Source organism: Balearica regulorum, chromosome 21 (genome assembly GCF_011004875.1).
Source record: "Balearica regulorum gibbericeps isolate bBalReg1 chromosome 21, bBalReg1.pri, whole genome shotgun sequence".
NCBI classification, from domain to species: domain Eukaryota; kingdom Metazoa; phylum Chordata; class Aves; order Gruiformes; family Gruidae; genus Balearica; species Balearica regulorum.
In genome coordinates, this window is record NC_046204.1 from 8,298,772 (window position 1) to 8,311,410 (window position 12,639).

Here is a 12,639-nt window from a genome sequence, read left to right on the forward strand (position 1 = left end):
CAACCCCGCGGCAGGCTGCCACAGGCGTTATTTGGGTAATCGGTGTAGCTTCCGTCAAATGAAACGGAGCCGGGGAGAGAGCCCGTACCTTTTTATTATCCACCACTTTATGGATGTAGATGGTGGCTTGGGTGTACTCACGCAAGTCCCGCTGCTGTTGGCATAACAGCCCTTCTCTGCACTCGGGACAGAGTTCTGGGGAGGCAAAAAAGAAAAAAAATGCATTTAATTCCTTTGGCTCCTTGGAGACACCTGCCCAACGCCTCTCACCGCTAACCCGGAGCGGATCCTGTGACCGGGGGCATCTGCCAAGCTCGGGATCCCCTCAGATCTGACCCTTTATCCCAAAAAGGGCCATTTCCCAGGGAGCCGGCACCAATTCGCAAAAGAACAGAGCGCAGACAGCGGCTGAAGATTCACTCACGGGGCTCAGAGACGTAAAGCGTGCTCTCGGGGTCCGCCCCGGCAGCTTGCGTTCGGGTGATTTTGATGACGTGATCCACGACGAAAAGTTTTTGAATCCTCTCCCACTCGCTGGGCCATATTAGAGCTATACTGTGCAAAGGAACAAGAACGTGCTTTATGACGTGGAAAAGCCAAACCCCGAGCTCCCAAACAGCTTCCCCTTTTCTTTTTGGTCCGTTAACGACAGAAAAGCTGCAAAATCAACCCGTAACTCCAGCTACACGGGAGGGCCCGTACGCCCAAGATAACAGGGAAACGGTAGCGTGTTATTAGTGACGCTGCTCTGCTCCAGTCATGCCGGAGGGAGGGTGGAGGAGGAGGAGTGGAAGATCTGCTACTTTTAGTTCTGCATCATTGCAGAAGCAACGCTACGGAGCATGAACTCCAGCCCAGCGTCGAGTGCTCTGGGGGCAAGTCTCACGGAAAGCAAATCGTAAGGAAGCCGGATGTTTCTACGCCCTGGTCAAATTCAGGGTAGTTTACTGTTAGGAACTAAAGAGAGCTGACTTCAGCTCATCTTTTTTTTTTTTTTTTTTTTTTTTCCTGACCCAGCATCCTTCGACAATTTAGGTCTTGCCTTGCGTAAAAGCTAAGGTGGGTCTGCGTTAGTTTTTGATCAAGAGAAAGCATTCGCTCCCCGAGGCTTGTGAGAGACAAAGGCACCGGGCAAAGGCAGATGCGTGAAGAGAAGAAACTCACAGTTTGGAGTCTTCTTTGGTCATGGAAGCGTAGGTGAACATGAGGCCACCGTGGGGGCAGAGAAGAGCGCTGTTTCCTACCGAGGACACGGGGCTGCATCGCGTCGGCCTCCTGCGCGGGGCAAAGGAAAGCGGTTTTGCAAAGCTTGGGCAGATTATTTCACAAAAACCACAACTCTGCAGGCAGCCAAGAAGAAATCACAGGTGACTATTTACAGAAGGCATTCAACAGGGACTATTAAACTGCTACCGACGAGGAAATCAGATCTGCGTTCCTGCGCGTTGCAAAATTACTCTCCTATCTAGCAGAGATTCCCATCTCCTACCACCAGCAGCCTGTGGAAACAGGACTGAGCGGTGACCTTTGCCTGGGACATAGCTCCAGACAGATGAAAAAACTAATCAGGTTACCATCTAATCCCACCATCTGGTTAAGACGCGGTAAACAAGGAAATTCGGTTTCTTACAATGTATTACAACTGATACGAGTCCTGCAAAAAAATCGGCTTCCTCGTTTCCGCAAAGGCAAACCGCAGGTAACTCCACACCGCGCCGGGATTCAAAAGCAAAATCATTATCTACGCCCTCCCCCCCCAAAAAAAAAGAATAAAAAGCACTAAAAACCTCAAGCCAAATTACCTGACAAATTTCCTCCATTCTTCTACGAAGAACTGTGAAACAATATACAGCTCATCTGTCTCCTGGAGGTGAAAAGAGGTGGGGGGGAAAAAGGATCTTTTTTAATTAATCCAACAATAGAGAAGCGATGACTGTTCAGCTTTTTCCTGCAGCGCTCATTCTCTTCGAGACCTCAGCGTTTTTACCATGACAACTCCATCCAAGCGCGCTGGGAAAGCCAAGTAAAATAATTTGGGATCAAGTACTAAGCACTTACATTACTAATCTCGTGTTTATTACAAAGTTAATTTAGCTTTAGATCCAATTACCTTTAATTCACAGCAGGAAACAGTCATTTCCCTGGGAGCAGCTAAGACTCCCCAGCACCGAGTTTCCCTGCCGGGCACTCAGAGCCTGAAGCAGATGCATCTTTGCATCCTCGTTTGCTTCACCCATCAAAATCCAGAAGTTTCTCCTTTTCGGCAACAGCCCGGATTCAAAACCACGGCCACGCGCCTTCACGAGCCAGTGGTTTTAGGATAAACCGTGGGTTTTCTGTCCCAACTGATTTGCCATTAGATAGTCTGCTCCTGGACAAGAAACCAGCCAGATCCTAAGAGCTGGGTGACAAAAATAATTTCCACGCTCACCTATCCTCCCCACTTTCCGTAACGCAGATTTAAGGGCTCACTCCATCCTTCTGCAGGAAAATTCAGGCATATATATATATTTTTTAACCTCCCTTCATTTCCTCTGGATTAACCCCCTCTGCTTATTTTCTTCCCCGAATCTCAGCTGCTTTGGATCAGGAAAACTCAAAAAGCTTGAGGGAAAAGATCCTCAGCTCTTTTTTTATCAGGCTCCCTTGGGAAATTCAAAGAGAGCGGAGGATGTAGCCTCGCTGCCCAGAGAGACCCTCGTATTTCGGGCTGACCCATGGTGATGGGCTCCAGCTTTCCATCGCCTACCCTGGCCACAAAACCAGACCCAACCCGATAGTACCCTTAAATACCACCGGCAGGACCTGGGAGCTCCCCAGCTCAGCACAGACCCCCGTTTCCCGTTTAAACCCTTTTGGGGCTCCCCGGTTCCGAGACACGGATCCGTGTTGACCTCGATATTTATTCACGGCTGGAGAAGGCACCCGAGAGCGACAGGCTGCCCCCGCACGTAGCAGCGACCGAGGCAGACACCTGCCAAAGCAGCTTGGCAAGATCTAAGAGTCAATCATTAAATCGGCTCCGCGAGACGTCCAGGAGCCAAGGCATGGAGCCAACGGCTTGTGCCATTTCTTTTGAGCCTCCTCGAAGCCCCACGAAGATCCTGGAGAGCTGCGCGCTTGTAGCGGGGAGAAAATCGGTACGAGAGGTCTTGCACAGCCGCTGTTCGGTTTGCAGGGCTTCGACGTTTAGGGAAGCTCCCCCTGAGCTCTCGAGGATGCCAGAGCACACGTGAATTTTGTCCGACCGACAGCAAAAACCCAGCCTGCACGGGAAGGAAGGTGAAAAGCCACCTCCACCGGCACGGCTGCACCGTTTTGGTCCTTCTAGGGGTGGATATAACCACAGCAACAATATTGTTGCTGCTTATCTAGCTGACTCCGGGCCAACGACAGCTATGTTGGCACACGAAACCGTTCTCGTGTATCTTTAGCAGGGCTTCGCGCCAGCGCAGCTAATCGGGGGAAATCACACCTCAGCACAACACACGTGTAAGCTCCGCCGGCGCAGGCTTCCCAGCGCAGGCACGGTCTCGCTCAGACCGAGTGAATGATTATCGGGCAAGTCTCTCTCTTGCAGGCAAAACAGAATTTCTTAGCAAAGGAATAAAAGCTAATAAAAACCTTCCCCCCTGGCTCTGTTTCGCCCTCCTTGCCTTACCTGAGGCCAGCTGCCCAGGCAAGGTCTGCATTTATCGTGAAACAGGTTCTGGAGAGAAGTCTTCTGCTCGCTGGCCATCATCTTATGCAGAGCTTCGTTTTCCTCCCCTTCGCGCTCCAAAATCTGCATCAAACAGTTAATGAGACCGCAGCGTCAGTTCCTAGCCGCTACTGCAAGGTGACTTTACTTTCCTCCCCTGCACTGGGTCGTGTTAAAAAAAAAAAAAAAAAGGAGAAATATGACCGCGTATTTACAGTCAACACTACTTGGCATTCAAATACCTTGCACTGGGAACAGCACTCTTTGTTATTTGGGAATTCAGGGGCCTTTGGAAAATATTGCTTGAGTTTCTCCCAGGCTTCCTTTGAAACCACCCTCCGTTCGTTTTCGGATATGCACAGGTCACCTGGAGGGAGAGAGCCAAGAGAAGGGCTTTGCTCTTGACGCGCTCAGCGATGTTTTGCAGCCCTAACCAGATTTAAGAGATTACAGGGTATAAATGCAGGGGAAGATATTCACGCATTTATCAGCCAACACCATGTCAGCAAAAAAGAGCACAACTAATACACAAAGTCACCTTCAACTTCTTTATCATTTCCTTGTTTAGACAGGAGGTAAAAAACCCCCACAAATACGACTAATTCATACAAATGTCCTCTAGATTTCAAAGCTCACGAACCCGAGCAGCTGACCAAACGCAAGAGGCGGTAAAGCGATGCTCGGAAAAGCGAGGACAAGCCAAAGAGGGCACAGGGCTACTGTTTTCTTATCTTGGCTATCCATAGCTACATTTTCACGGCGACTCCGTTTACCAAGCTGCAGATTAACCCCGTGCCCCGTGAAACAGGAGCCAGGTGCTTTCCGCACCTTTCAACACACAAAATTAGTGCTGTATCACCTCGGGTGGCTTTGCGGGCCCTATTCAAGCACCTCAAAATCTGGAAAGGACAGATTTTTGCACCCTGGATCTGCTCTAGGGAATAACTGGGGCCTGAAGACACAAAACAAGATTTACTAGCTACCCTCTAGACAACTCACCGGTGGTAATTATTTATCCCGATGCTCAAGCAGCTCAAGAAACCGCCCCCCAAAAAACGTTCTAGCATGAGGGATTTGTCATTCTAGCGACAGCCATAGCAGAAAGGTCACGCTCATGAGTTCGGACACCACGTGTACGCATGACGACACGTGTTCCGATGGACAAACAAGGCTTGGGAAAACCGGAGAAGGCGAAGGCTCGGGGATCTGACCAGCGCAGGGTTGACGATCGCCGAGGGGAAAACGCAATCGCGTCTCCCTATGAGACAGCGGCTGGGAAGTCAAGGCACGGCTGCGCTAGGCGCAAGAGAAATAAAGAGGAACGGTTGTTGCGACACGGAGATGCAAAGCAGATTTGGAGACGGCGTGGGAATATTCATGCCTCGACGCGGATTTCGCCAGCAAGAGGGAAGCAAAACAGCAACTGCAAAGTCGTGGTGCTGAGCGACGTCTGGCAAAGGGCACGCTACCTTATTATCTGCTTTTCTATAGCCTGAAGAGCTACAGAAAGACGGCGGGGAGAAAAGGCTCCTTCCCCCCCCCCCGCCCTCCGGTAGCTCTTTAACATTACAAGCGACTCCTCAGGCCCAGCGACCCGTCAGCTTTCCTGGCTCCAGCCAAGCCTGGATTCCCGCCAGCCCCCAAGGAGGAGGGGGGGTAAAAATAAAATAAAATAGCAACGTTCTCCTCCTGCTTTTCATCTAATAAACAAAGGTCGGGCTGGACTGCTTCGATGCGGCATTTGGCCACTTGTTCTTCATCAAACACGACCGAGCGGCCCAGCATTGCCATATGAGGAGGCAGGACCAGGCTGCTTTCCAGAGCCAGCAAGGGTGGGGAAAAAAAACAACCAACCCCAACAAACGAGCTCGTACAAATAAGTGTCTTGACACCGCGTGATTAATGAAAACAGATTAATATGCTGTTGAGCAAAAGAGGTGGAAAAATCAGATCCAGGTGTGTGGGGAACAAGTGTTTTGCCATCTGGGAGACGATGATCCTGACCGCTGCTGACCCTGCTTCCTCCTCCCACCACCCAGGGACGCGTTTTGGGCACGGATATCAAAGAAGTCTTAACTTGGTATCTGGAAAAAATTATTTGCCGGGGTTGGGCAGCTACTGGAGAGTGAGAAATTGCAGTAAAGATGCAAAGGGACTTAAGAGAACGCCCGGATGGCATTTCTGGAGGCTGGCCAGACCTCACAGATAAAGCGCTGGCTTTTCCAGAGCCAACCATCAAGGCAGAGCTTCCTCCACGGCAAAATTAAGGCTGTATGACCGAGACTACAGATGTGCTGATAGACTCCAGAGGGAAATTTTAAAGGTGGAAAGGTTGTTTTCCCGTGAGTAATCAGAGGTTAGCTCAAGACGATGAAGTCTGACCTGCCAGCGGCCCCCATATTTAATATTATTTATTCTGACCCAAAGTCACAGCTCAACTAGTGATTTACCAGCATAATATTTTCAAAGGCCTATTCGCCTATTTTTGTCATGTCTGGCTACATTAAATATTTCATCACCACGCTGCATGCTTTTATTCTACAGCAGCAGCCTCGAAGCAATGGGAAATACGGCGTTAAAGGCTCTGAAAAGCAGCTAACAACGCGACAAAGTGCTTAAACACTCCAGGCTTTATCAAGCCGTTACTCTACATCCTTGATTAGCCTTGATGATGGGAGGCGTGTTGCTAATTTATGGCATGTTTTTTTTTCTTACTAGGAACAAACAGGAGCTTATTAGAACAGAGTTCTGTCTGGGAGCGACACACAAGCTAAAAGAAAGTGAGATTTAAACCGCGGGGTAGCCAAGGATGCGGCTAACGAACCGTCACTTAGCAAAACAACTAACATCAGGTCAAAACCTTGTGTAAACGGACACCGAGGCACAGCAGGTTGGTAAATCGATATCCTTAGTGGTCCCAGCCGCTAAGATAAGCTCAATTCTACAATTGTTAGGTGAGCACCCCTGTTTTCATGAAAAGGAGAGAATAAATGGATGCTCTCAGCTCCCACCTTGACTTATTTACGCCTGTTTTTCTCCTAAAAGCTCTTTGAGAGCTTCCAAGTGGCTGCAGATCTGTGGCACTGCCCTCGCTCCATCACGTAGAGGAGGAGACGGTAGAGGAGGAGATGCTCGCTTCCGCAGCCCGGCGTTTGCCGCAGCATCCGAGCACCTCCGCGTTTACAGCCCTGTCGCTGCCTTGTGAAACTTGGGACTGCGACGTGATAGCGCTCGCAAAGAAAAGGGCGAAGAAACGCCAGGCAAATGAGAATTAAGCGCATTTTCTCAGTCACCGCTCGCGTTGGCCTCAGATGGAGCAAAGGCTACAAGGTTAATGTCTTCAGGAGTGGGCAACAACAGATATGTTCAGCTCCATCCCTCGTAGAGACTTACCATGTGGGCAAACGATGTCTTCATTAAAATTTAACTCCTCTTCCTCCTCTCTCTTCTCTTCATTTGATTCATCTAAATAAATAGATAAATACATACATACATACATACGTACAAGAAGATGGCAGAGAGTTCCCCTCCCAAGGAAAAATCTTTGAGGGGGGAACTAGCCCGGCTGCCTTTCAAATTGCGGCAAAACCCTTAACCCAAGGGAGACTTTTGAAGCAAATTTGTTATTCTCAAACGCCTCGGCCTCTGGGCAGGCGGGATTACAGCCTACAGGCCACGTAGGAGTGCTTTGAAGTGCGAGGAGCACAAACCCGTCCTTTGTGAGATTACAAAGGACGCATTTGTTCCAGCTAAAACACCACAGGGGTCTGCTGCTCCCAAAGATCTCGGAATTGAACCTAAACACAAGTCTAGGTAAGAGAGCAGGGAGCAGAAACCTTCCTGGCAAAATATTCCTCCACTTTTTGCCTTCGGGATACTGATCTAAACCAGATGCTGCCTGACATCTGGAAGGGGGAGCCTGCCAGGGGTCTGACCAGCCCCACGTTAACGTAGAAATTAGCGTTAAGAACCAGTACCTCCAGAGACAGAAGCGCCCGCCACTGAATCGGAGCAGGATAAACACAATGAGGAAGCGTCTCTAACGACCTGCCTAACGAGCAAGTTGGCTTGTGAGTAATTTAAATGTACCACCGGGATTGCAACCTGTTGTGAAACCAAGGTGGCCATGGAGGAAGAGGAGTGGTAACTCGGCGGCAAAGGAGCCTTTTCTCAACCAGTGACGCCATTAGCTGGTCATCGCCACTTCCATTCCAACAAGCTTCTTACCCTCAGTTCCGAAACAAAAAGCTCAACAAAATATCCGGTTTCCAAAGGTTTAAAGAGCAGAAGGCAAATAAAACCCCACCCATCTATTCTCCCAGACTCGTGATGTGGGCATAGACGAGTTTGATTCATGATTTTTTTTTTTTTCTAGGCTGTGTTTTCCCAGTGCCGCGTTACCAGCTGTGCTGTATCATCCCAAGACCTTTGCAATAAACAACTTCTTCCCTTCCCCAAGGTAATTTTCATGGTTTTTTTCCTCCCCTGTGCTCTCTCATTCAGATAAAAGCAGATGAAAAGATCATGTGTCTGGAGTGGTAATTTTACACAGCTTTGTAAAACTACTTATTACCTCATCATCTTCTCCGGGTACAAAGATCACCCAGCAGTTTTGAAGCTTATCAAATAAAAAGCTCCTTAAATGAAGGAGCTTTTGATTTGATTTATTATCTTTTCCTCCCTGCTCATACAAGGGGAAGGAAAACAAGCTACAGGAACACCTGACATGTCTTTTGTTAGGAGGTATCAGTCAGAGCTGGTGGGTCTCTACCTTTGTTTTGTGCATTTCCATTCATTTTTCCGTTACTGTGCTCCGCGTCTTCGTCTTGCTCATTTAATTGCTCCAGAGCCAACTGACGCCAGCTCCGCAAGGACGCCTTTCCGACCCAAAACCCGTCGTTCCTGCAGAGAGGGAACAGCGTTGGCAACGCGAATAACAACTCCGTTCTCCTTCGGAGCCCCAGCAGTAAAATCTTTAGGAAAAAAAAACTATTTAAGCACTCCTAAAAAAATCTCTGACAGTGTTTGAAAGCATTGGGACTCACATACCCCTTGACTGTTATCTTCAGCAGGTTCGTAACGGTTTTGTAGTCTTCGTTTAACTGGTTTTTCAGTCGCAGGATTCGACACCTTTCTACCACGCAGTCCTTGCAAAGTGCTTTGACTGGGGTGGGGCGGGGGGGGGGGGGGGAAGAAAAAAAAGAAACACAATTTATTGCACACGTGGCTGAGCCGCTCGCTGGTTTGAACGCGCTCAGACAAGTTATGTACCAACTCTCCTGCCTCACGATCGGAGATTTCACGTGTAAATGAGGAGATCCCTGGGGTTACTGCCAGGTCGGGCCACATTTGAAGCTTAAATAAGCGTAAAACGGTTCAGACGAGGTGCGATCTGTTCCACTAGCTTCACAACTCTCCACCGCTGGTATCGACAGTTTGCAATTACAGCTGCGAGCCAGGTTACGCCAACGCAGCGCCGCGGGAGTCAAAAGGCAGGACACTTTAGGCATAAGCAAGGGAAAAAAAACCCCCTCTAGCGTGGCATTTTGCCAGTTAAATCCAGAAAAAACCCTGCCAAAGCCTCCTGCAAAGCTAGGCTGGACAAACAGGAGTGGGAACCCTACAGCTGGGGGTATATTTTCACCGCGGTCGCATCCAGGGAAGCGGAGTCGGAGAACACAACGCATCCGATCCATCCCTCCCAGCCGTACTCAATGAAAAAACCTGCAGGCAATCTTCCAGTCGACTAATAAACGTTGGCCTGGTTTTTTTGCTGGTTTTTTTTTTTTTTTTCCCTACAAAGGCTGCCTGCGTCACAGCAGTTTCTCTGCTGGTTGCGTTTCTTCCCTATAAGCTCTTAGTAGGAGCTGAGCTAATTTGGTCTCGGTGGGAGTTATCGAGCTCTTGTAAAAGAAGCTAAGCCTGGGGCTTGATTAAGGGACGCCCAAAGAGCGTAGGGGCTGGGCTGACCCCAAAAACCAAAATGCACGACAGATGCCCGCAACGCAAGTGCGTAAGCCGACAGGTAGGTGCTTCCCTCGGGTCAGGCAGCTCGGGACAGGCTGGAGGTGAAAGACAGGGAATGATTTTCTTGGCCAGCACACATCCACGCCGCTCCGGAGCGCGGGCTGCTGGCAAGAGGCAGCACAGATCTGCACGCTCCCCCAAACGCTGCCCACGCAGGATCCGTAGGTGCCGCAGGCATGGGAAAAAAAAGTCATTTTCAAGAGTCTGGGGGGGTTGCATGTGCAAGTTTTGTTATTTTCTAGAATCAACTTCATAAAACCATCTAATTATTACATTTTCTAACCTAAACGCACCATTGCTTTCTCAGAAATTCCTCCGTGCACCGCGCTTCCTAGAGAGAGCAGAACTCAGGTCTGAAACAGACCCTGCAATCAGGCTAACTGTATTTGTTTGAATGCTAATGTAATTAAGCGATATTAAAAAAAAATATTTTAGAAAATCACCCGGAAACACCAGCGCAGCACAAAAACTACACGCAGAAATGAAGTTATGATGATAAAGGATGGCTCAAAACGGGGCTGGGACCAGAATTAGGCCCTTAAAACACGTTGGTACATGACAACGTTGATTTGGAGAGGGCATTTTCTAGCCTGACACCCTACCGTTCAGCCGGGGCCCTCCTCCGTATCTCCTGTAGAAGAAGTCAGCCACGTATTCCGATATCCTCTTCATAATGGATATTTTATCGGGATGGAGTTTGCCGTGCGAGCACAGGCAGGCTGTGTTATCTATAGGTTTTGGAGGGGTAGACTCATCCAGCCATTTCTGCAGCCATTCGAGAGAGATGAAGTCGTACGGGGAACCTGGGAGGGGAAAAATAAAACCAAAACACGAAGAGAAACAAGCCCGGACGTGTCAGCTACTACACAATACAGCAGATGGTATTTTATAATTACTCTGATATTCAACGGTACTTTTAAAAATTAACAGGCTATCGCTGTTGATTAAATCTCTGCGGTACAAGTTTTTCTAACATCTGATACAACTTCCCTTGTCCAATTCTCATCCCCGTACCACAGATTCAGAAGCCAGGAGCTCTGTGAAATTAAGATATGCAAGAACAAGCGGTCATTTCGAATTCAAGCAATCAATATGAAAGAGCGGAGCGCTCCGAGCAGGAGCGCTTTCAGACTGCTAAGCCTTTAGGGGTTTATTGGAGAGCAGTCGAGGAAAGGGGAAGGTTTTCCCATCCTCCGTCGAGGGACAAATATAATATTTAAATTATGATCAAAGATTAAAGGCTCTTTCCATAACAGAGCAAGTTTATCGGGGTAAATTGAAAAATAAAAGGCAACATGAGAAAAGAGAAAAGGTCAGCGTCTGCCCCGTCTCTTCAGCACCAAAATTTCAGTGTTATTCCGGGCTGCTCTTACTGCTCTGGGTGAGAAACGCTCGCGCATTTTAAGATTTACAGTGCAAATGAAAACTTGCTCAATTTTTTTAGCATGAGCGTGATCTTTATTTTGAAACCGAGCAGCGGGCTCGCCCTTGTTTGCTGAAGGGGAAACACCTCGCACAAAGCCAAGGTTGAGGAGCGGGGTCAGCGTCTGTGTGAGCAGTGAAATAGCTTTGGGTGAAAGCCCCGTATCTCGATACCGAGACCCAGTACCGATGTGGAAACCCTTCTGCGAGACGATTGGGAAATTAGGACATTAAATCAATTCTTTGACAAGGCAAGGGCAGCTCTGAAACCCAGGGGAAACGTAACTGTTAGTTACATTTATCAAACGAACACAAATCCTTTCGTACAGAGAAGCACAAAGTTTTGTACAGAGAAGCAACAGAGAAGCTACAGGAAAATACTTTTGTCTTCCAGCTTGCACTGGATCTTTGCAAAGCCGGGCTTCAAACCCTCTCTCCTCTGCAGGATAAATCAGCAATATTTTCGTCTTACACAACGCCAGCAGAGATACACAGCCGTGACCTCCAGAGAATCGCAACGCTGTCAGAAATGGTTTGCTAGTTTGGGATGAAAGCTGCCTCCCCCGGAAAGTACGGGTTTTTTGGTTTGTTTGTTTTTTGGTTTTTTTTGTTCTCTTTCTGGGGCAGGCTACACAAAGCTGGCAGAAAAACGTGTCTGCACAGCTGCAGAGAGAGTCCCGAGCTCCTGCGGGATGGGACCCAGAGCAGCTCTGGGATAACGCTGTCTCCAGCTGCGCTGGCCAGGACGTGCCCCGTGCCCCGAGGGCAGCGCTTCAGGTCCCGCAATCTTCAAATTGGGGCAGAGGAGCTTTACCTGCATTTGTAAAACATTAAAAAAAAAAGATCTTTTTGAGGTTTAATCCTCCGTCGTGTTAGAAATGCCAAGAGGAAACTATTCTGTTTCTGCTAAGGGGGAGAGGAAACACACCGGAGTTGTGCTTGCCGCTCCTTTTTAACGGTGACTCACGGCAGATTCATCCCTCCACCGCAACTTTGATTTAACGGTGACATTTTAACACCGCTCAGGCTTGCGGGGACTCGGCAAGATGGGCTGCGACACCCTCCTGTTGGCGAGTTAAGCGCCCGTCGTCTGCAAACCCGGGTTCGTAAATTGAAGAGGCAGACGCTTACGGGAGCCGAGGAGTCTGCTGTTCGGCTACTTGGATCTCGCTGCTGGTTCTGAGCATTCGGCAACGAATATTACAAGCTAAATATCAAATTGTCTAACTGGCTACACAATTAAACACATTTTCAAGTTTTTAATTACAAACTTCCCGGAGTTTTTAGGAGAGACGCACAGTGGAGAGAGACTCCCCACACTGGAGGGAAAGAGCAAGTGCTCCTGCGCTTGTTTTGAGGGACATGGGAAAGAAAAAACAAGGAGGGGAATAAAAATTCTTGTGCTCGGACACACTAAGGCGACAAGATACAAGGAGTAGTAGGAAAGGATGAACCCCAGTCACCCATCGGACGGACTACGAAGCTTAGAC

The 12,639-nt window shown here is 48.7% G+C and overlaps 1 protein-coding gene across 7 annotated transcripts in view; it reads right to left on the bottom strand.

The window, feature by feature from the left end:
* The window catches only part of USP48 (ubiquitin specific peptidase 48), a 29,127-nt gene that overhangs the window by 5,740 nt on the left and 10,748 nt on the right, over positions 1-12,639 (bottom strand). For 5 of the 7 annotated variants that reach the window (XR_012838581.1, XM_075773400.1, XM_075773401.1 and 2 more), the window contains 10 exons: positions 10,330-10,530; positions 8,750-8,864; positions 8,472-8,602; positions 7,094-7,165; positions 3,943-4,067; positions 3,662-3,784; positions 1,803-1,864; positions 1,165-1,275; positions 425-555; positions 89-195 (listed from right to left, as the gene is read on the bottom strand). Coding sequence is in view for 4 of the 7 variants with exons in the window: in XM_075773400.1 (XP_075629515.1) it covers positions 89-195; positions 425-555; positions 1,165-1,275; positions 1,803-1,864; positions 3,662-3,784; positions 3,943-4,067; positions 7,094-7,165; positions 8,472-8,602; positions 8,750-8,864; positions 10,330-10,530 (1,178 nt within the window). In the remaining 3 variants the exon portion in view is untranslated. The remainder of the gene's footprint in view (positions 1-88; positions 196-424; positions 556-1,164; positions 1,276-1,802; positions 1,865-3,661; positions 3,785-3,942; positions 4,068-7,093; positions 7,166-8,471; positions 8,603-8,749; positions 8,865-10,329; positions 10,531-12,639) is intronic. The other 2 variants (XR_012838583.1, XR_012838582.1) reach the window with 1 other exon arrangement.